At 39.8% G+C, this 24906-nt stretch overlaps 1 protein-coding gene across 1 annotated transcript; it reads right to left on the bottom strand.

The window, feature by feature from the left end:
- FGFBP1 (fibroblast growth factor binding protein 1) lies at positions 1-24056 on the bottom strand. Its single transcript, XM_080405493.1, has 2 exons — positions 16288-24056; positions 1-14925 (listed from the first exon to the last, which is right to left on the bottom strand). Exon 2 carries the CDS (start codon positions 14898-14900, stop codon positions 14187-14189), a length of 714 nt encoding a protein of 237 aa, XP_080261619.1. The 5' UTR covers positions 14901-14925; positions 16288-24056; the 3' UTR covers positions 1-14186.
- Between the last annotated feature and the right edge of the window lie 850 nt (positions 24057-24906).

A 24906-nucleotide genomic window follows, 5' to 3' on the forward strand; every position in this document is an offset into this window, starting at 1 on the left:
CAAATACTCAGCTGCTGGGAAGTTTCAGGGAACCTCTTTCAAGTATGTCTTTCATTTAATCTATTCCACACACTGTATTTCATAACATAACATCATAACATCAATTAACATACTACAGTAGGCAAGATTTTTTTTCAGACTTACACCAAAACACTTTCTTATCATTCTACTATGGTTAATTGATTACAAAATAACCTTTCCCTTCGATTAGTAGCCCAAATATCCTAGCTATAACAGAACTCTAACAAGCTGATTTTTCTTTTCTGATCCAGACATTTTGTCACTTTAACTTTCTTGAGAAAAATAATTTCTACTTAACAATATAGCTGCAAATATGAATTATGTGTATCAAGCTTTACTTAGTAGATTTCCTGAAAGCCAAAAAAGCTGTCACCAGCATCAACATATCACTATTTACCAAGAGAAAAGCAACAATCCTGGCAATGCAAAGACCTCTTCACCAATGTCCGAGTTCTTTCCTAATCTAAATACTACATTGAAGCACAGAAAGTCATAGAAGCGTAACTGTAAACCTGCTGATGCTTTATAGTCCTCCTTAACCCCCCAACCCTGCTGGAGTGCCACACATGTTCCATCTGACCATAATTCTACTAATTTTTCCTGTTTATGCCTAGTTTCTACTCAGTCTTCCTGGAAAACAGAGATGCTTGAAAGTAAACTAGATGGAAGGGACAAGCACATGGGCTGTGGGATATAACTGAACATCGAAGCCAAAAAGAGATAATTAACATTTCAAAGAAGAGGAGAAAAATCATTTAATATTCGATGTCCTTTTGGTTTGGATTGCTGGTGTTCACAGTCTCACAGTATCACCTTAAAATAAGTGGCACAAAGATAATTTACTGGGAGATGACTGATTTTGATCTGGGAATGTACAGCTTGACAAATTGCATCAGTGCAAAAGTAATTGCTCTTTAATTACAATGTCAAAAATTATACAGTCCCATGGCAGAAATATACCAGTCTGCATTTCTAAAATTTTCACTCTTTTCATTGACATTATGTTCAGTTATCTCACAAAAGGTTACTGTGGCCAGGCTTGGCATGATAAAAGTTTGATGTAGTAAATTAAAAATGGATAGGAAATAATTTATATATCTCCTTCTGTACTATTTTCAGCAGCGGGTGAGTTGTACTAGATATTAATGGCAGCAAAAGCAGGAAGTGCCTGGGCTGTCTCCTGAGCTGATAGGCACCGGCCAGTCAATAAACCCACGGCAGAGCCCGTTGCAAAATGTCCCTAGCCAGAGATAAGAATGTTGTTATTACTGTGACCTGAATTTGGTTAAATCTCTACTTAGTATTGACAAGGATATTCCAGTTGATCATTACTGAGGCAGAACCCAGCCTTTTGCGCTGCTTTGTCCCCAGTTTGGTGCCCACCAGCGAATAGTCCAGCCCAGCTGCGGTGGATGGAGCAGCACCCCCAGTGCAGTAACTGTGCCGCAGCAGCCCAGCCCATGGCACACGTGCACCAGGGACACCGTTTCCAAAAGTTGTGCTGGCAGTGCAACACTACCCAGAGAAGGAGAATGTTAGCCATTCCCTGGGCCTCCTCAGGCCTGAGAAAGGAAAACCACTGCAGGAAAAAATCCCCCTGGAGCTGGATGGGAGCTCTGTTTCCAGAAAGCCAACATTTCCCCAAAATAAAAAGCTGGAGGAGGAATGAAGAAATATGATGCGTCATGGGCAGTGGTGAAATTTTCTTCCTGGTGTGTGATTAGAAAGATTTTTGGTTACCCCTAAGAATACATAAGCCTTAGAAAAGGTCAGTGCTTGGAAAAAAGTAGGTAATCCCTCGAAGGTTTCGCTGTGTATGCTGCAGTCAAAACGGCAGCCAGAGGAGGGTGGGCTTAGCTTCTCTGACTGCTTTCCCGTTCAGCACACAGCAATGCTCTCCATACACCCACATTTTTGTGATGTTCAGCAGATGCAGGGAATTCAAATACAAATCCAGTGTTTAAATGAAATAATACAAATTTATTGGTAATATTCATGTATTACTAATTATGATGCCAGAATAGCATAACAAAGATATAAAGAGCTTGTATTATTGTAATTATAATTTTCCCTGTCATGGATATAGCATCTCAACACAGGCCTCAACAAAACTACGGCTCTTGTTACCAACTGAAACAGAACAAACTGTTCCCTATAGAAAACATTGTTTCTTGGGATGCTCCTGCCTGTAAAATTCACCAGATAGCCCTGGGTAAAGGCTCTTTTCCAGCAAATACTACCAGCTATTTTCTGGCAATACTACTGAGGAAGTAAAGGCTGAGTAATGTTAGATTTTCACCTGTCAGCTTCAGCTTCAACTTTTTAATTTTCTGCAGACGGGATCAACATCAGCAGGTTCTGTGGACAATATGCTGCTTGTAAACCATGGGGTTATTTTATGTGTTTTGGATAAGTCATTTGTGGGCATAACACAGGCATAACAGAAACTCAGTCTGTGACCTGCAGGCCCTTGGACAACAGCACACATCAAAGGCATGTGTCTAAGTTGCACATAGCAGGGGTAAGATCAGCATCAGTGTCACAGATCCCTAGAGCTGGTGCAGACTTGTCACTGCTCTCTCTGTTTCCTCTAATAAAACCACTGTACTTGACTCTGGTTGCAGATGGCATGTGAAATGACATCAGTATGTCCAGAATTTATTAACATACAGTGCGTGTGCTGCTTTCTTTTGGCTCTGTGTAAACTACTACATGTCCAGAATCCTAGGTAAATACCTGAAATCCTCAGAGAAGTCCAGGACAACACTTCCTGATGAAAAAAAGAGATGAAGTCCGGCCAAGGCCAAGCACATTGCTCTTAAAGTTTATTTCCCCAGAGGAAAAAATGTGTTGCAAAGCTGCAACACGTTCCTCTTTCCCCCTGGCTTCATAGTACTTATTATAACAGGTTTCTGCTCTGTTACTGGCAAACACGGTCTTCACCATCGCCATGCAGCCCTTGTGGTTGAGAATGACTGTGCAGGGTTGCTGGTGAGCTAAACCCAACCCATATCTTCTGCAACACTGCTCAGCATGACCGTTACTGTTGCTCTGCAGCTGCTTATTTCTCACCTTATTCCCGTCCAAGGTCTTGACGCTGCCGATGCACAATGCCAACAGCTTTCCTCATCAGGGTACTCTGCACTGCTGCTTGTAACTAAGCACTGCTGAGATTTGGTTAGTACGCTACATGCAGTCAAACACATCCCTTCTGTATCCTGAGGCACTTGATCTTTCTTCGTTACCAGATGATATATAATGGATGAATAATGAATAATGGTAGGCTTTTGAATAAACTGAAGTTACAGGCATGACTGTTTGAATATTTCATTCCACATTTGGTCCACCTCTTCATAACAATGGCCATTAAAGAAAATGTCTAGCAGCATTACAGTTATATTATTACTGCCCTTTGAGCTTCCAAAATTTTGGGCAAAGGCTGATTTTTTCCTTTGTGCACCTTTCTGATAACTGTGGAGTATTCCAACAGCATTTTACCTGAGTTCATGTTTTCCCTACAGTGGCAAGCATGAGTGAAGTTCAGCTACAAGGCATATGAGAGGGACTCACCTCCATCTATGGGAGCTTCCTTGGAGCATGCTCTTTTGTCTCTAAGGCAGGATGGATACTGCAAACCTGCTCAGCTGTCAGCATGGTCTAGAAATCTAAAGCAAAGGTGGGGGCCAAGGAAGTTATTTCTTTAGTGAAACATACAGATTTAAGTGATATAAACATGGATGTAGACGACATGAAGACATTAAACTTTTCAAATTGTACAGAAAATCGAGTCACTGCATGTGCATTTTAAAAGTCTGCACACAATGGTGACTGGGATTGCCAGCTTGTTTCATTTGCTACATCCATTGTTCATAGCTTATGGAATCCTGACCACAAAAGAGGCACATGGATTTCCTCATGGTTGAAAAAGGATGTTTTTTGAATTCTTTTTCCAAGCTAAATCTCACCTGACAGCTCACCGGTAATGATGCCTTCATCAGACAGACTTCAGTGCATACTAGCATCGCAGTGTGAGGTCTCCTCAAATCTTGGGGAAGCAAGCTGGTTTCTGGAAAGAGCAAAGAAAGCATTGCTTATGTGTGCTGTTTGTTGCCAGACAGATGCATATCCAATGTGTAATAAATCAACTTGGTAGAAGATGAACACTGGTAATTATTTTTCTACAATGATTTTCAAATGAGATGTCTTTAATACCACCAGTCTGGAGCTCCTGAGGCCCCTGAACGGTCTGCACCGCAATGCCCTGCTTAGATTTGGCCCACTATTCACTGTTCCCTGTGCATCAGCAGTATGTGTGTTTGGTGATTTAGTACCACATGACAACATGGCACACAGTAGAAAGAGCACTACACATCCTCCCTCAGAGCTCTGAAGCTTAATTCAGCTACCTCTAACTCATCAGCTGATGGATCAAATCCAAAGACTCCCAGATTCCATGAAAGTATCTTTTCTTACAACATTCAGAGGTCAAGTTTTAGATCCTGTTGATTGACTTCTGAGGACCAGAGGCATTTGGAAACACTTATCATCCCAAATAAAGGAGAGAAAATAGGACCATAAGATTGCCTAGTCTCAAAGACATTTCTAACAAACAGCACTTATTTGTAGTCTCTTGCACACCTGCAATTGGTGGATAAAATCTGAAGTGGTTATTACAAGTGACTATGACATATATGCAAATGTATGGAACATGACTATTTTTTGTTTAGCATGTTCTAAGAAAGTAAATCTTCCTGCGATATGTAGCAGAACCTATTTCAGCTCTAGACAAATCATGAAAGGCAATTAGAACCTCCAAGGACAACAACACATACGTGATGTGGTGGCTTCACCTGCTTTCCAGGGTTTTGATCTTGTCTGTTGCTTATATCACATCCTGAAGAGCTTACAACTTTCTCAAAACTTGTAGTTCTGTAATCAGAAGACATTAAAAAGAGGATATCAGTCAGTTCTCTTGAGTCTGCTTTCCTCCCCGATTCCCCAGTGAAAGCTCCCAAATGGTTCCCATTGTCCAAACTTAAGCAATAGGGAAGTTTCTATTGTTCCTGCAGCAATGCCCGTTTTCTCTTTCTCCTCTCATCATGCTCTTTGAATTCATAAAGACAGAGCCTCTACCTTTCTCTAAAATTTCCTGGCACAATTATTGCCAGGAAAAGTAAGTGTGCTATTTATCTCAGCAGAACAAAGCTAGCGACTGTACAAATACTATTCTGCATTAATTCCACGAGCTGTCTGGGTGAAGAGCTGAGAGCAATTCCTTGTGTCACACAACTATCTGACAAGACGATGTTAGGAAGTCAGTGCTTTGTGCTGCGTGGTTCAGCAATCCTCTTGAACTGGGTATTTCAGGTAAATGTAAGGGAGAAAGGTATACTCAAAATCATCATTTGATACCCCGTTATCAAAGTAGATGTACTGCCTAGAAGCACTGCTGAGTATGATGGCAGCCACCATGAAGAGACTTGATCTGCATATTTTTGGAAACTGAAGAACTTTTTCATATCTGTTAGGTCAGATACATCACCTCTGGCTATCGGAGGGGTCATATTGACTGAAGTGTTTGCTGAACTCGTGCGGCATTTGTGTCTTGTATTCATGAAGAAGCCTAAAAGACGTGGCCTAAAAGACATGACCTAAAGGAGCGTGGAAAGAGAGAGCTGTTGGTAGACATCACTTGTGCCTTCACTGCTTTCTCCTTCGTTCTGGTTTTCAGTTGTTCAATTAATTCTATTTGCAAGCAGTTAATTATTTGGCTGCTTCTGACTTACTAGTCAATAGTGAATTACAATAGCTATTTCAAAGAGTAAAATTAATCCTAATAGCAAGGTATAAGCCAAATTTACTTCTGAGTAATACTTACGTGAGTCTAGAGGAGCTCCCTTAGTACTGAACAGACATATGTCCCTGAAAACAGTGTTCTTGTGTAAAGGGGTGCACCTCAGGGGGAAACCACTGGGCCTCTCAGGTAATACAAATACAAAGCTTTCAAATGCAGAGAAGCCAAATTCAACATTAATTTGGCAAGAGAGAGGAAAGGTGATATGAAGACTGGTGCTCTGTAGGGAGGTGAGTTAGTTTTCATCTCTAAATAAATCTCGCCCTGCTTCCAAAGACTGCGCCCAATATACTAGCAGAAACGTCAGCCATACTCTTGCCAGAACTGTCTCCAGCAGGAAGCATGGGGCAAATTCAGATGAGCCGTGCAGGCATGATCTGGTATCATCAGCTCCTAATAACAGCCTACATTCAGGCATTAAGGTAACCTTTGTGCTGCAATGCTAGAGGAAAAAAAAAAAAAAAAAAAGCCTACAATTTTTAAGGGGAAGGGCTCAAACAGCCAACGAGCACCTGCCAGTTCAGGAGTTTGTCATCACTCATCAAACCTCACTAAATCTGCTCTAATACACTTCTGCTTTGGGTTTGGTTTTTTTTTTTGTTTTTCATTTGTCCCTGACTTGTACTTCATCTGTTCTTCTTGGAGAGGAAGGAGACATAGATTTGTGTGATGTGCTTCTGGAATGATCCTGGTTTGTGTACGTCTTCTGTTCTTTCATCACCACAAAAGCCTGTAAAACAAGTTGGTACTTGAAAATCCACTTGAAGATAAGGGGTAGGCTCACAATGTCAAGGAAGATATATAAAAGGTAGCAAAGGCATCCAGCTAAACATTGCCAGCTTTTGAAAAGGCAAACCCCACCGGAACTTTGCTTGGCAATATACTCCAGCTGGATGAGGAAAACCTACATACTCAGGTTCTGAGAAGAGTTTTTAATACCATGACTGGGCTTTGTTCTACTTTTGGTAGTAAAATTATTGTACATTAAAATAGGTCTTTCCTCTTTTTTCTTCTGCATAACATAGCAACACTCTATTCTTCAAAGCCTTTTAATTGTGGGGACATAATTTTTTTTAATGAGCCTTCCTTATACTCTGAATAAAATACACTGAAATAAAAGTAGACATAAATTACCAGTGTCTGTTTTCTGTGAATTATATTTTTAATCATCGCTAAGCATCACAGCTACAGAATTTAATGGGATTATTTCTTAGTATTTCTTTTACGTGTACATTTTCTCTCCTTTCAGTTTGAAAAAGAAGTCAACTTTACAAATGTAATATCTATTAATGCTGCTCCCATTTCATTGCCTGGAACCTCTCCCTCCTTTTTACCAATTTGAAACACTCCAAAGTTATGGGTCACCCTTATGAGGTTAGGTTATAATGCAATTAAGGGAGTAAATAAGTAGGGGTCTCTTTGTATTTGGTATTTGGCTTTTGAACTGCTGATGTGGAGTTATTTTTTAAAGCCTTACTCATACTGGGGAGGCCAAGATACTTTTTCATAGGATTCATAGGATTTCATAGGATAGCATAAAAGAAACATCAAGCACAAGGATGTTAAAGATAAAAACGCTGGATGCGAAGACTTTGATTCTAGTTGTTAACATTAACTCTGCCTCTGAAATCAGTGTTTTCCTGCTTTTGTTTTTACAGCCTCGCTTCTAATTTTTCTTTCACCTTCTCTCTAAATTACAGTTGGAAATTGCCCTAACAACTGGTCTTCCTTCAGTCTTGGGGGACTTCAGTAAATACTCTTCCAGCCTCCTGCTGAAGTAAAATCCGGCACACTGAAATATCAGCGGGCAGAGCACAAAGCGGTTCAAGATGGTGAAGAAAGCTGCATCTGATTGAAATTCTGAGAAGAGTTTGGGCAGCAGAGTGTAATTACCTAGCTGGACATTGGCCAGCTAACATTAGCGCCATCAGCTAACATCTTCACTCTTACAATGGTAGTGACCTGAGAGCTCTAATGACCCTGTACAACCAGCAACCTGATCATTAACCCAAGCGGAGGGTTGTTAACCCAAACACCCCATCTGCAGCAGCACATGCAGACCCTAATTCTTTGCATGAGGATTTTTTTGGAGACAAGATTTCATCTAAAATCACACACAAACCAGCATCCTCAATGTCCCAACTTTTCTCTATCCACAAACTGACCTCTTTAGCTCACTTCTGTGTCATTTGCACATGTAAATGAGGAATACAGTCTATGAGATCAACACTTAACTAGAGTCCTCCCTATAGGACAGTAAGGACTATAGGCTGCTGCACATATAGCATAAAAAAACATGTTCGTGCCTGCAGGCACAAGAGGCAAGATACAAAATTCCCCGGAAGCTTGCACTGCAGGGAGGAACTGCAGCTGTCCTTCGGAGAGCCCTTTGGAACAAGGAGTAGGAACAGAGCTGCCACGGCGCATACATCTGTAGGGATTCAGCTGCTGTGGAGCAGCCCAACAGCAGTCTTAAGATTTTCCAGGGAATCATACCACCTCTAGAGTGACTCTAGAAACCACAGCACCTTCAGGCAACAGATGTAAAGGTATCTTGCATTAATTAAATAAAATTCTATTATCTAAGCACATTCATTACATATAATTTGTGCATGTATTATGGATATATAGAATACATTCCTGTTACAGTTTATATTGTAATTCCTGGATTTTAAGATCCATTTTAACATCAAACGTTCTGGCTGACTGGAACAACTCTCCTCTTCCTTGGCATACCCAAAGCACCACAGAGTGCTCATATGTGCACACTCGCAGACAGTTTTGAACATGTTGCAGGCTCTCATTACATAACAAAGTCCCTTTGATGTGTCTCTTTGTTGCTTGGAAATCAGTGTGAGACTTCCATGGTCCACTGAAAGCTTCAGATTAGTTAAGAATACCCTTTCTACATGGGGCCTGGTATGATTAGTGAGTGAGGTGGTCAGGAAGCAACAACTTGGTGGGAAAGTCCTCACAGTTCTTCCACCTACTCATTATCATTTCTTTGTCTTAGGCCAGCTATTTCCAGTGGGGTCAATAAGCAATTTTGAATGAAGTTCTAGCTGTTGAGTAAAACATGTACTTTACATAGATAGGAGCATGTTCCTGGAGAAATCTATAACAAGAATACTCATTAAAGAGATAAGCTGGGCCCTAATGCATCCTTTTCTGCTAATATTAACTTTACAAGCAGGTAAAAATCTTTGTGACGTGGCCAGTGCCCTCTCTTTATGTGTGACCCTGTAGAGTCTCACTGCAGGAATGTCAATGGAAGGAGCAAGCGAGGCACCTGGATACCCTTTAGAAACCTCTAGGGGTTCGGTGACCGCTAGCTCTAACCCTGCTAGGGTTCTTGCACTCTGCCTTCTCTCTGGCTCTTTGAAGAGAGATGATGACTGCAGCTGGGGTTCAAAGTCCCCCTGCTCTTTCAAGGGAAGGAGCAGAAAGAAGCTCAAAGATGTTAGAACACAGTAATACCTACAGCAGTCTTGAGATCCATAGGATATGTTATACCGTTTATGGTGCTGACAAGCAGAAGCCATGCATCCTCCAGCCAGGGATGGGATGATACTACCACCCTAGTGACAAGTTTGCAAGGAACCTCTGCAGGCTGGAACCTGCTGAATTTCTCATATTGAAGCTGGATTTTTCCATTTGATCAATTCCCAGTGTTGTATAACTCTTGGAAATAGCCTAAAGGAACAAACAATGTACTATATTGAAATGGAATGAAAACCAGGCAAAGGCACAGGTGAGGTGAAGCAGCTCCCAACAAGTATTAGGCTGCCTTGCTCAGGGCAGCATCAGAAAAAAAATAAGGTAAAGGTGGATAAGGGAGTGGAATTTATTATCTAGATTCAGCTATGTCTAAATGGATTGAGCACGGCAGTGTAAAATATGTCTTGTCTGAACACTCGGTCTCCACTACGGTTGGCCAAACTCAGGTGAGGTGATATGGGGCGGTAGGTACTCATTGGCCTCCTCGGGGGAGGAGGAGGGTGAGGCACTCCTGGAAGCAGGAAGGTTGAGTCACTCAACTCTATTCTCCTACAAGTAGTCATGCAACAAAGGAGATTAGATAAGTAATCTGGACTGTTGCTAAAGTGGTAAATGAATAAACGAGGTTGCAAAAGGAACGGAAACTCATTCAAATGAATTTGTGTGTGAAAGTGAGTTGAAAACACACTACAGAAAATGACAGAAGAATAAAACTTCACAGTTAAAGGAGCTGAAATTTTAGAGATTTTTAAGTAGTACTGCATTAGCAGAGCTATTTGCTGGGTTTTAGCAATGTCGCTCCATTTCCTAGTGAATACAAAGATACATGTAAAATTTTCTAGATAAGACTGTCATATATTAGGAGATAAATAGAAAAACTCTCATCTTCCAAATTTTTCTCTCCTCTTTTTAAAAAAATCCATTTTTTTACTCTCCAAAGTTTGTAGAGTTTGTGGAGTGTGTGAAGGTTGGGTCCATCTAAAAAGATCATCCATAGCCCAAAGCAGTTACCAAATGTATCTTTATTCCATATTGCAAGAGCAGGGAAACTCCCTGAAACTTCTTTATCTCTGAAGCTACAATGAATTTCTTATCTTCAAAAGCCCCATCCTTCTTTCTAAGTAAATACTGAAACTATAATAGCCAGAGTGTCTGGAGAAACAAACTGTATTGCCTACAAAGTAAGCTACTTTTTCCCAAGAATATTCCTAATAATTTTAAAATAGCTAGAAGTTAGCTGGATATTTTCAAGAACACACATGTAGTTCTTGTGCAGAATGATCTAATCACAAGCCACAAGAAGGAGACCACTGGAAATTTGAAAATTTCTATTTGGTTCCTGATTCAGATACTGCTTTTTTCTCCATGACTGTCAAGGTCATCTGGTCTTTCTATGCCTAATTTCCCCAGGGGTAAAAAGGGGCTGTTTTTTCCATAACTCAGGTTGATGCTAAGAAAGCTGAGATCCTTATGTTTTCAATATGGTGGGACAGAGGACTTGGGCTGCACAGAAATAATTTGTTATTGTTTCCCTGCACTGTGTTCCTGCTTGCCCTGCTATAGAAAGTGTTAGAAAAGTCACTACCACCATTATTCCAAGTTAAGCCAACGTGACTTTCTGACAACTGGTGCACCTGGGGAAAAGAGGCACAGGACAGACCTCAGCTGTGACCTGTCTCATAATGACCACAGATACTAAGATGAAGAATGCCAGGAAATGTTTTATTTATCCTAACCAGCTTGACTCCAGAAATACCAAAGTTATGCTGACCTAACTGGCTCTGTAAATGCCCAGAAAGAAAAATTGCTGTCAAGTGATTTTTTTGTAGATACAGGACAGAAACACAAGGTTTCATAAATGCAATGAGAACTTAGATGTACTTAGCTGTACACATGCAGTCTGTGCAGTTATGGAAAGAGCTGTTAATGAAGTTAGACTCCAGAGGTATTTGCCTCAGACCCTGTATTCTGAAATGTGCCCTTCTGAAGAACAGCCAAAACTATGTACTCATGGAAGTTAAAAATCCCATTGTTTAGCTGAGATAGTTTTGAGATCGGCACTCTCACATTAGTCCACCTTCCAAAAAAAGGCTGCTCAGAGATCTCCACACTGTTCTTGCAGGATACCGGCTCAACGGTGTGCATCGCAGGTGAAATGCACCCAGAAACTGTTGAGATTGAGCATGTTTTCATCCTGCAAAGAGCCATGCATGAAGAGAAAAGGCAGTGCTGAAAAAAACTCCAAGATGATGAGGCAGCAGAAATATAATGCATCCCTGGAAAGGAGCATGCAGCTCTAACATGTGGATCCAGGTGCTGACAGTCCTGCACATGGAGATGTAACTCCCAACTCTGGAATCCCAGGCTGGAATTTGTTCTGAGATATGTCACTGGTTGGGTGTTCCTGGCTGGCCAGCAGCCACAAGGAGAGCTATGCCCTGTGGCAACTCGCACTCCAGGCAACAAAGTGCTTAACATAGTACTTGTGAGGGTAACAGCAGCTAAGGGTAGTTAGGATTGGACATTTTCCAAAACATCTGGAGCAACTGAGCCTTTTAAGCCAGGCCTGCCCAGTGCTCTGGTTGTGATCTGGGACTACAATACAGGTGTCTGTATACCAGATTAGATACTAATAATTAATTGCTACATTGATTGCTTGAGCCAAATGTGCACTGCTTATCCTTCCTCTGCATCTTTTGACTGTCTTATCTCGGTGACATCCTAATGCCAAGTGGTATAGGCCAACACAGAAGGCGTCTAGCAGCTGGAACTCACTTGCACTTTCAGTATTTATCTATCTGCCTTAACAGCCGGGAGCTGGTAACTTGGCACCCTGCTTCCACCCTGCTTGGCATCAGAATGGCTGTGTTTTCCAGCTTCCACAGGAGTTAGTGCTGATGCCCCTTTTTTCTGGAGTGGGCATTAGTCCAACAGAATTTACTCTGTGCAGCCTGGTGACTCCCAGTGTTTCCATAGGGCGTGCAGAGGCTGGAACTTCAGAAAGAAGAATCTCCTTTTTTGCCATTCGGACTTGGTAAAATACAGCTGAATCCTTCTCAAACACAGTTTGCCGGACTAATAGCTACATCCCACACTGAGGATTTTATTAGTCACATAGAGTTCACAATATTGTAAGTAGCAAAAAAAAAGTAAACAAATATCATATGAAGTACTTATGAGAGCTGTCAGAATACTATACTCTTTAAAATACTGTGGCTAATGCCTGAGCTGGCACCATACCTTCTTACTGACTTTGCCAAAATAATTTCAACCCTGTGTAAGAAGACTTGACCCTTACTAAAAGGAAAAAAAAAAAAAAAAAAAGCTGTGTGTTTAGTAGTGTATGTTCCTCTTATCGAGGACTTCCATCTACATTTAAGCATTTTTGCTAAGTTAATTCTTCATTGCAAAGAAAATAATTATATTAAATAATGGCAAGGGCCTTTATTGCTGCACCAACAAGACAGACTAGTATTAAAATGCTCTCCCCAGACATACTCATTTAAATAAAAAGTGAGTATATGTGACAATGAAGGAAAAGAGAAGTGGCAGATGGTGAGTTACTCATAACTACCCATCTTAAGAATATTCTCTCAAATAACCTAGCAATGAGATAATTGCAGAAGGGAACAGCCTATATTTTCGCAAGAAACAAGTGTTAGTTTAATTTGCTAGAAATGCTCATGAAAGTTCAAGTTGCTCCAAGTGGACGACTGTGCTAGAAGACCACCCTTCCTAACCCAGAGCCACTGGAAAAATATAACTTGTATATTCTATTTCTTCCAGCTGGAGTTTCAAAAACTATCAAAGGTCAATAGTCATTATTTAGCTTTACATTTTCTAAAATCTCTAGTCTTGTAGATTTTGGATTTCTTTTTTTAAAAAATACAGATGAAGTTTAATGAATAAAAAAGTATTTATTAGTGTTGTCCATACACAAAATAACAGGCAATAGAACTTCAAAGGAACATACAGGCAGTGGAGCACAAGTGCTTTAGCTGCTTGAGTAAGAGTCCAGTCTTGGGCCTATGTGCGAAATTTTACAAGTGATTTTATCTCTGCATCTCTGTTTACCTGCCAGAAAATGATTATAATGTGCTTCATACTATAGGAGAAAAGAAAGAATGAAGTCTGCATATTTTTCTGACATCCTTTGATGACATTGGAAAACTGAAGTTTTGCAAAATTATGGAAAAGTCTGAAAATCTTGTTGCCCTTCATTATCACGATGATGAAAAAAATAAAGGTAATGTAATTCCCTGCCGAAATGTTGCTTGCACTGGCTGAGAAAGCTGAAGCCTGCAAAGCTGTAGAAGTTTTTTAAAAACTGCTTTCTAAGCAACACTTTGGCTAGATCCTGTGAAAGTGTTAAGACAAAGGCTTAGCACTTACAGAAAAATCTAGTTAAAGAGAGAGAGAGGGAGAGAGATAGATAATATTTTGAATATATTTTGAAGTTTATTTTTCCTAATAATCTTTAGGTCAAAAGTATTGTACATAACCAAGAAGTGCATAGCGCTAAATTCATTTTGGCTAGCACAGCTCAAAGAGGGGCGAGGAGACTACTTAAACACTTCTCTGTAGAGTATGTAACATCCATTGGTAACATCTATGCAGCAGTGTATGTGCAAATAAAATCAATAACATCTTCAACTATGTCAAGTGTAGTCTGTTGTGTATATACAAAACCAGAAAAATATATTCCTTTTTTTTTCTTATATACACTATATAACATAAGAATAAAATCTGGAATAGCGTGCAGTAACTTAGATGAGACCGGACTTCCATGATACAGAGCTTTAGAAACACTTCCTCAGCATTTTTTGTCTTGGACCATTGTGATAAAAAAGTTGCAGAAAGAAAGCAAGCTTTCTGGACAGTATTCCTCAGCCACCTTTTTCTGATCAATATAATCTATATCTTCAACACAGTCTTGACGACTGTGTTCTAGCTTTTTTTCAGTCACTGAGGCAGCTGCTGGAGTCTGAACAACTTCTTTTGCATGATGAATTGTCCCTTCTGCAGGACCCACTGATGTTAGCAGGCTTGAGTGGGTCAACTTGAGATGAGCACTTCGTGGGCCTTTCCTACATACTTTAGATTTTAGGACACTTTTGGGGTCTTGACAGATCTGCTTCTGCTTCCTGAGGGATCGGGAGACTTGTTTCCAGTAGGATTTCTGGTTTGCTGCGTACTGTGCACAGGTGGAAGGGTCTCCAGAGAATTCACACCAGAACTTGCTGTCCCCATGCTTGCACTCTACGTGCACAGCAGCAGCATTCGTGTCGGTCACTGCCCAGGTGCACTCAGCATTTTCTTTGGTTTTAAACTTGCCTTTAGGAGATGATTTTCCTCCTTTTGACTTCCGCCCTTTTTCACTGTCTTGGTTAGATTCAGTTTGTTTTTTCCCACTGTCTTCTATGCCTTGTCTTCCCTTTTTTCTTTCCTTCTGTCTTTCACAGTTGGCTAGTAGCATCTGGGCAACCAGAATCAACACACAAAGAAGTCCAAAGCTTTTGATCTTCATGGTCTCTGTTTTGCTTGTTATCTGCCTTCAAAACAAACAAACAAGCAAAAATGTAAAAATATTTTCGTTTAATGCTGGAATCCATTTGACAGTTGCAGTATTTCAGACATGGTACTGCACTGCTCTTTCATACCTTTTAAAATGATGTTGCCAGCCAAATCCTTTGTCCTTTGTGTGAATAATACCTGGTTTCTAGAACCATTATGTATTATCCTTGGGAACAGTAGATGGCTATCAAGTCCTTCTGATCCAATTAATGAACTATGCAATGTGGAACAGAAAAGAGTCATTCCCAGGACATGCTACTGCCCAGTGACTGAGGTACCTTAATTAAAATCTCTTCTGCAGTCAAAGAAGGAATTTGAACCTGGGATTTGTCAATCTCAGATGGATATCTGAGTTTATAAGTTTACGAGTTATAAATTCTAACAAGTAAGCAGTTGTTCCCATGGTCTCCCATTTTCTAAATGGCATGTAAGAAATTTTGACTCTAGCCTCCAGCTATTTTTCAGAAATACACCAGACAGAAAGGAAATCATTTGGTTCAAGTTGAGCAAAATTATTTCTTAATTGCCTTAATTCGCTGGTCATGCCAGTATTTCAGTTTTCTGTTGAAAAGAAATATGAGAGTAGTCTTTCCAGAAACCAGAAAGTAACTATTGATGCATTCTTTGCTGCCTTGACTGCTAAACAAACAGAACTACCTTTCTGTTTTTGAAGACACCTGCAGTGTACTGCACTGTGTCTAAAGCTACCAAATTCAAGGGATAAATATGCAACTTCGGTTTTGATGTGTAGCTAGTTAGCAAATTATTGCCAAGCCACTCCCTGTGTCTGCACAGAGCACATTCATTTCAGTAGGTCTTTCTCTTTATGAAGCAGCTTTTAGGATCAGAGCATACCATAATAGTAAAGGGTTTAAAACTAGCATTTAGTTAATTAAATCCCTAAATGTATTTTTCAGATGTTCCCATCACAGCCATTTCTGTAGACAGGTTTCCATGTTAGAAAGCAGAAATTCATGTGTAGGCACGCTAACAAGGAACCTATTTCAACATTAAACGACCTGCAAATATCTTTAGCTGCATAAACTTAGAATCTAGAATACACAGGTAGCAGGAGATGTGAGCAGGTTCTACTTTTGCATAGTTCTTACTTGACTTGCTTCAAGCCTTACACCATACACAGAGATTTTTATACTTGACTGGCTTCATGCCTTTTGCTCTGCAGAGATTTTTCACTCCATAAAACCCTCTTTAGAGAACATCATGTAGTATCTACAGATCTGTTGCAAATACAGCAACTAATAACACTAAAATGAATAATGATCTAACAGTAACCTGTTGCAAGTGGAACAGTGCAAAAGTAAGATAACTAAAAGACATACCTTGCATAGGGCTTGGGGACACCCAAACGCAACTCCTGCTGCAACTCGTCTCTTTCAAAAGAATCAGAGCCAGTTGTAAAAGCAGCGTGGTATTTATAAAGGCAGAGACACACCTTCGGGTCTCCAGCATGACTATTACAACACAATAGGGTACTTCAGTGCCGTGTTCATTTACACCTCTGACACACCTCCTTGGAAAAACGCCAGTTCTCATTCTTAGCACAAAAAAACCCCAACCAACCACCCGAAAAACAACCAACCAAAGCCAGCTATGGTGGGGTGACAAGGTGTGTTTGTCTAAATTAGATACTACTTTAGCCAAGTCCTTCCCTCTTCATGAACAGCATTAAGAACTTTATTAGGTCATGAGCTTCTCTAAAAGAGCTTCTCCCAGCCATTGAGGGACATATCCTGCAACACCCTCAACAAGCTGCATTACCATTGTGTTTAGCAAAATGTGGGTAGTAGTATTCAGTGATTCTTTGGGAAACGAAAATAATTCCACAAAGCAATTTAAAGTTACCTTTTGAGCATTTCACTACTTCCTGTCATAAAAATGTATTGGAAAACATTTAAAAATCAAAATAACTAATAATTCTGCATGAAGGACAGCATCCATTCACATGTTTCTGAGCCCAAAGTTCAGACACAAGGTCGGGCTCCCTCAGAATCAGTGGCTGTGTGGGGTCTGAGAGCTCGGATCAGCTGCACAGCACTGCTCTACGCTCCTCCCTCTGCAGCTTTTGCATACAGCTTTTGTGTATGTAAAGAAGTGGGGTACACTGTGAGATTTTATTACGGGACCACATCTAATGCATATTAACCAGAAAAAGATTATGACAGTGAAAGAACAAGCATTAGACAAATCCAAAAATGTGTTCAGACTTGGGAATAATTGTCTCTTAAAGAATAGATAGAGCAGCTAGTGCCTTTGTAGCTCGGTTGCTTCAGGTGGTTTTACTGGAGAAAAGTAAGTGGGACATTTGTTATATATGCTTGGGAACTACTTAGAAGAATAAAAGGTGGGATGCAAGCAGAGATAAAGTAGAAAATGGTGTAAGATACAGGCTTTGACTCTTTCACATCAGACATAAATGGAATGAGACAAAGGGACAAAGCTATAGGCAAGGCATTGTCTGGTTTGGTTTGGTGATGACACGACTGTTAACTTTCTGAAAAAAAAGCAGAAGCCAAAAAAGAAAGAAAAAGTGTAATTCTGCAGTGAGTGCAGGACAGAAATGTGGGGAAAGGGATCCATTTACTTGAGATGCTAAGGGTCTGATCTGTGTGCCAGGACTATCTCCTAACCTGTGTATGTTCAGCTCCCTTTGAGGCTTTCCAGTTGAGTTCAGCCACCAGATCTGCCTTGTGCACCTTCGATTGGAATGAGTTTGTATCAAGCTGTGTACAACAGTCCATTAAATGTGAAAGATTTTGGTTAGCACTGGCAAGGGCTAATGAATAGAGGTAAGGATGACTCAAGGATCAGAAAACCTTTCACGATGTGTCAGGTTGGATGGGAATGAGAGAAAGAAGACAATGTAAGAGATAATTAAGGGACTCTTGCTCAGGAATCCTAAACTAACACTACATAGTATGCACAGTATCATCTGGAGTATTAGTATTTAGCAAGGATCCTCAAACCTAAGCAGCTGCATTAGTGTGGCTATGTGCCCTACCTAATGAGTCTCTCAGCAGGGCTAATTACTTTGGGGACAGCATCAAGCCAAAGCAGCTACACTACCTCAGGTTCTGGCACTAAGTCAGGTATGGCTTTATCATGCCTCATTGCCTTGTGTACGCATACTATAAATTGGTCTTTGTGTGAAAGATTAGGGGGTTCATTCAGGCATGTCACAAAAAAACCCAAACAACCAAAAACCCCAAAGCCACCAAACCACCACTGCACTCCTCCCTACTGTGTCTGAACAACGTCTACAAATAGGGAGGAGAGGAAGATTACAAAGTATGTAAAGAAACATGGGCAGTGGGACCAAGCACAAGGTTTACAGTCAGGAACTAAACATTCCTGTCCCAGCTCTGCCACAGAGTCTCGGAGGTATTCACCAGGAGGTGCGAGATGTTCTTTACCTGCAAAGGGAATATCCTTGTAGATTATGTTGCAATGATTTTTTTTGTTGGTGTTTACCAAATACCATATACTGGTGAAACTAACCACAATGCACTGAAAATATTTAAGCCCCCCACCATCTATCACTTCCAAAATTGCCTATTTTGACAACTTTGCCTAGCAAAATAGGTTTCAGTGCCAGCCTCAGTTCAGCTGCCCCATTGCCAATGGGACATAGCAACTTAGTCTTCCTACTTCATAAAAATGGGGGAGGATGAGGAGAGAAAAGGCTGCCCAAGAGATCTGCCTTTCTGCTGCTTTGATACTCCCTCCCTGAGGTCATGGCAGACTGGACACACATTAGCTCTTCCCATCTTGAGCATGCCGAAACTTCCGTAGAGAATTCTGCAGCTGAGTGCTTGTTGGCATGGGCAATTACATCTGTCAGATGATCTGTCTTGAGCCAGCTGGAACTCTTGCTTAACCTGCTTAGATGATTTCAAAATCCAAGTAAATCAAGATGTACTTATTTAGGTACATAAAATATAGTCTCAGTCTATGGAAGTTGGCCTGGATACTCTGCAGTTCGTTGCTATGCCCCAAGAATATCTTTCTGTTCTGTTTTGCTTTAAGTAGACATGCACTGACATTTTATGGATGCCTTTTACCTACCTGGGCATATGGTGCATATTCATACTGTACCCTAATAATCCTGCTGGGAGCTGCCTCATCAAGTGATCAGAACATTGGTTATCATCTTGAAGAGACAGTACACAAAATTAAAGTAGGACCTCCATTTCTGAGGTGTTTAATTAGTACCTAACTGTCAACAAAAAAATGCTGCAAAAACTTTTAAAAATATAATTTCCAAGAAAGTTGATGTTTTGTTGGGGGTTTTTTGCTGTTGTTGTTTTTTTTATTTTTGTGATGCACATTTTAAAATATACCTTAGTCTTGCCCTTTGCTGAGCGGAAACACTGTTCACTTGTAAACTGCAGGCATAGTTTTGCTGCAGAACAAACAGTGCGAACAAATAATCGAAAGACAATTTGATCCATGCAACATACGGCAAACCTGAACAGCTAATTTGGCAAGGTCAAATTTATGGGGAGCTATTTAGTTATTATAATAGAAAGGCACAGAAAACATTTGGAAACACTAGCAAATAAAAGTAATCACTGAGAATTACAAACATGGACACCCAAATCCCAATGTGAGTTGTGTATTGAAAATCTTAATCCAGACATATTCCTGCTGCCTTTTGACTGAAACTTGAGGCAGTTAATCAGCACTTGAAAATTTTCATTAGAACTGTTATAACTAAACCTAGCTGATGTCTTTCTGTTGTTCAAGCAAAGAGAGGAGAAGTTTTATCCTTATTGCTAACTATGATTCATTGATGTGGAAGAAGTGCAGTATTTTCTAAGTTAACACTAATTGCTGCTTATATTATCCACATATATATATATATATAAAATTATTATCATTTAAACTATTAGTTGCATTGGTGCATTATTTGCAAACTGCAGCTTGCTTGTGGTATCATCTATGTGACATTGTGAGGCTCCTGTTCATTTATAGTTTTTCCCGCCCAGAATAAAAAGTTCATTTTATATACAAACAGTAAGAAGTTAATTTAACTTACAAGTAGTAATTCATCAATTAGTTTCCTTGACCACCTACAAATACAGCTCCATGTAAGAATATCAGCTATTTGTCAGTCATATGCATAGACACCAAAACGATGTTCTCTGTGCAAATGCTCAGGCAGAGCAAATTAAAACAGATCCAGCATCAGTGAACAGCTGCATTTCAAATTAATGTCAATGAGTACCATCCTGCCCCATTCAAGCAGTCGTGATTATGGGGAGTGACCCACTGCAGCAGGTAATGTTCCAAGGATATAAAAGGAGGACTTGATCTTAATGGGACTCCAGGGACATGTGTAGAATCAGTCCCTCTGTCAAAACATTCCTCTTCGTTTAAACAGTTTGCACATAGGCTTCCTTGAAAACCATGTCACCTGGCACACCATACCTCACCAGTTCTCTGGAGTGAGTTTGCAAACATTGTTAAAGGAACAGGATCAGGCGTATGTACTATAAACCTCACTTTCTACTTTTCTATATACTTTCTACTATACTGTTAATAGAAGTGAATACATATTTGCTGCAAGACCTGAAGAAAGAATGATATTCAGCATTCTACATCTAGAGTTCCCTTAAAAATTACCAGTCTGAATAAATGGATGATGTCAAGCTGCAGGTACTTTCAGGGGCAGGGAGCAGAGGGGTTGTGAGGTTTTTTTTCATTTGCTTTTAATGTGACTAGCATTCAAACAGGCAGTTTCAGTGCATAGATACACACTGTTAATGTGCAACTCTTACTACAATTAAAACAGACGAGCCTGTTCATGTACTGTTCACTAATGAAATATAATTATGTACAGGCTGTAGGTGTACAACATTTTGCTGAAAATACCTGCTGAAAGACTTAAGTATGTTAACAAATGTGGCAGCCATACCCTCACCTCCAAGTGCAATACTCTTTTTACTGTGGTGATCGGCTGTTCTCTGGCACCTCACTTCCATCCCTAGGTAAAAAAGCTTCAAGCAAGGAACTCATAACTTTATTTCCTTCTTGATTCTTTGAATCTGGTATCTACAAAAGACAATAAGCTGACAGCCCTAAATGTTCGAGCCCTTTAATGTAACATTTTTAAAGTTGCCACAAGGGCAATGGCATCAATGCCAACTTTTCTGTATTCTAATTGCCTGTGCCAAACACTTCAGAAGATATCCATAGCCTACTGATGTTTCTCTGGAAGAGGCTAGTTAATTTAAAATGCGCTGATGGTTTCAGTGCAATGAGATCTGTTTACTAACTACTTTACATTGAAACTTAGTAACTTGAAGAGAGGTTGAAGAAAACTCATCACTTAACAATAATTTTTAGTAACCTCTAACCTGGAATTAAATTCATATTAGTTAAATAAATATTATAAAAAAGCACCAGATTCTTTCTTTATTGAGTCTTTAACGCGTCCAATTATTTCACAAACTGGCCAAAACTGACAACTGAATTTGGCAGAACAGCATCCAAGTGAAAACCAATATCATGAAACCCAAATAAGAAAGCTAATTCAAACAAGTGTTAACTTTAAGTTAATCCCAGAACAACAGAACCCGTATGACTGCTGTACCCTAATTATAAGCCAACAAAAAGAAGACCACCTTACAAGACTAAATGGTGAGGTTTCTTTATAGTGAACTGCAGTTCATGTTGAGGTTCCCATTTCCAGATGCTCAGACATTGCCATTAAGAAATAAATTCCTGAAACACTAGTAAATGAAGACTGCTCCTTCACACAGCAGTTATCTGTGAGTGAAACTAACAGCTTAAAATTTTATCCATCATTTGTAGCCCTAGTATTACTGAATACCTGCCTCATCTATGAGCTCAGTAGTTTTTACGTGTAGTGTTATTCTTCATTTACTTGCTGCATTATGTTGGCAACATTTTGATTAAAATATCCTGATAATCATTACTGCCAAGATGTAGTGTCTTTTCAGCAGGGGTTATAACCCTCTTGGCTCCCAGCCAGCCAGCAGCTGTTAATCTGTTACCTGGCTGCTTACTGAACACAAGAGTATTGCTTTATCTTGGTAGGCAAGGACAGCAGTGTTTTTAGAAAAATACAAGTGGTTTTAATTAACCAAAGGAGATCCAAGCCAGTGGTGGAGCATGACCATTAGGAATGTGTTTCTGAAAAGATGAGGAAATTCCTCTTATTTCATTAGACAATACACAGGAAAATTCTGTGGATCACTTGTATAGAGGAGACAGAAAACTTTGATGCCAAATGGAGTTTACAGAGTGTTTTGCCTTGGCAGGAGGAGTCCTTTTGAATTCAAACAAGGACAGGAAAATTTGAGATGCCTCCTCTCTCTTAATCTTATTGTGAAAGTATGTTGAACCAACCTTAAAGAAAGTTTGCCTTGATTTTGAAACAATTCAAAGACAAAGAAGTATAAATAATTGCCGTTGCTAATGAAACATGATTACCTTCTCCTATACAGGATTGAATGCTGATACCATGATAAAGATGATTGTTACTATACAAGAGTTGGTGGAGATCCCAAGACTTTGCTCCCTACCTATTTGCATTAGATAATGCTAAAGGATCACCAAACAAGAGATAGGATTTGATAGATAAAAAAAAAAATAAAAAAAATTTCCCCCTTCTTCTTCAGGATTTAGCTCACACAGAATGCAAAGGCTATATTTTAAAAAGAGAAAAAATTCTTCCCAGAAAAAAAACACATGTAAAATAGAGGGATACTACACTGAAATGTGTGTTTCATACTGACTTTTCCAAAGTCAGGAAGAACTTCACCTCAAAATCTGAATTTTACATATTGTCATTTAATTTTGGTTATAATGGGAGTTATCACTTCTCTATCTCAATCACAGCTAAAAATTCTCTAAGCACAATCATTTCGTTGTCCTGTGGTTTTGTTTTAGCAGGCTGGCTGCTTGATCTGTTAGCACAGATTCACTATATTTAGAGCGTACTCAAGTTGTTTTGGCAGCCAGGGAAAACAACTATTAACTAATTGCCATCTTAGTCTGCTAAGACTTTCATAGCTTAGAGCAATTCAAGAGCCTGTCTGTTTGACCAGAAAAGCTTCAGAAATGCAGACAAAAAGATTGGTCTCTTAGAGAAAGATAAAATGATAAAATAATAGAAAGATGCCATTGTAAATTGCTGCCTGCTGTTAGACTGGAGTCTATTCAGGGTAATGGCAAGTCATATCTATGAGGAGGAGTAATCTAACACATTACACAAAATCATCAAACACCTATTGCTAGAACACAAGGGACCGTTTTATGGGCACTGCTGTTTACCATAAGCACTGAACACTCCAATCAAAATATTCTTTTGGCTGTCATGTCTCTTGCTAAAGCATTACAGTAAAAAATTCCCCACATGCTTATTCAGATGAATAGCTTAAAAAAGTCTTTGCATTAAGGCAATACTGGTGGAGTTACTACAGCTGGACGAGGGTAAGAAATGAGGTTCAGCCCTCTTCTAGTTCTAATCCACCTTCTCATAAAGGTAAGATTTTTTTTTCTTGGTGGGAATTCTAGATGACTGAGGCACTTGTATTTTTCTGATGTATACACAGTGGTCTCCACTGAATTACTTCCTTTACAGGCAGCAAAAACACTAATGGATCCTGCGTAAGTGAAGGTAATAAAGGTCAGCTGAAGGTTCGGAACATTTCAAATATTGACTAGACTAGTGGTGAAATTCTTTCACACCTTGATGCAGTAGCAGAGTGATACAGGATGAACATGAACGGAGTTGAAGACAGAGTATGTACAGCCAGGATGTGGTGCATTAGAAAGACATTCTTTCCTAGCTGCTGGCCAGTTTTTTTGGAGTTGTGTCTGGGCTTCTGTAAAACACATCTAATCTGAACTGATATAATCAACAGTTGGGTTTTTTTACAGAAGGTGCGGCAATTATCTTTTCTGCCTTTTATGTTAAAAAATCAAAGCAACTTACATTTCCTTTCTAGTTCACCTCTGATGTAGCTCTGGTCAGAATAGATGGTCTTTCAAAAGTCTGGTTTTGATATCAGTGATATCTCTGGTCTTTGTCTGTTCTCAGGATCCTTTCCAGAAAGCTTAAAGCTGTTCTGTAAATAAATCAAGCTGTACCAATAAATATACATGTGCATATATACACAGATTTATATACAATACAGTAAGCATTGAATAGTTTTCTCCCTTCCATTATAGTTCATTAATATTAGTCGGTTTATTTGTATATTTTTTTTAAGTAAGGGGTGCATATATATGTGGAGAGAGAAGAATATATGTATCTACCCTGACTAAGAAAGTGTATTTTGTAAACTCTTTGGAGTTTATCAGTGCCTGGCAATTTTGTGGGTTTTAGCACTGGTTCCAAGCACAGCAAGACATTTCTAGCATCTGTTTTAGCATTCCATTCTATGGAATAAACATTCATTTCAAGTACGCTTTCTAAATATCGTGGGAAAATGGAAACAGGAACCAAGAAATTGTTCCAGGAAAAAGGAATAATGAACCAGGAATGGAAAACCAGGGACTTCATGGTGTAGGAGACTGGGCTGAGTCTGGCTGGGATGGAATTAATTTTTTATAGCAGCCCATATGGTGCTCTGTTTTAAATTTGTGACTAGAACAGTGCTAATAACACATGGATCTTTTAGCATCAAGGCTTTCTCTCTTTCTCACTCTGCCCCCTCTCCAGCAAGCAGGCTGAAGGTGGGTAAGAGATTGGGAAGGGACACGGCCAGGACAGCTGACCCTGGCTGACCAAAGGGACCTAAGGGATATTCCATACCATACGGTGTTGCACACAGCAATAAAACAGGGTAATCTTTCTAAAGTAGCTATTGCTTGGAGACTGGCTGGGCATCAGCCTGCTTGTGAGAGGTGAAGAGTGAATGTCTGCACCACCTGGTGATTTTTCCCCCCCTCTTCCCTTCACTTATTAA

This window comes from Falco punctatus, assembly GCF_963210335.1.
Source record: "Falco punctatus genome assembly, chromosome: 1".
NCBI lineage: Eukaryota > Metazoa > Chordata > Aves > Falconiformes > Falconidae > Falco > Falco punctatus.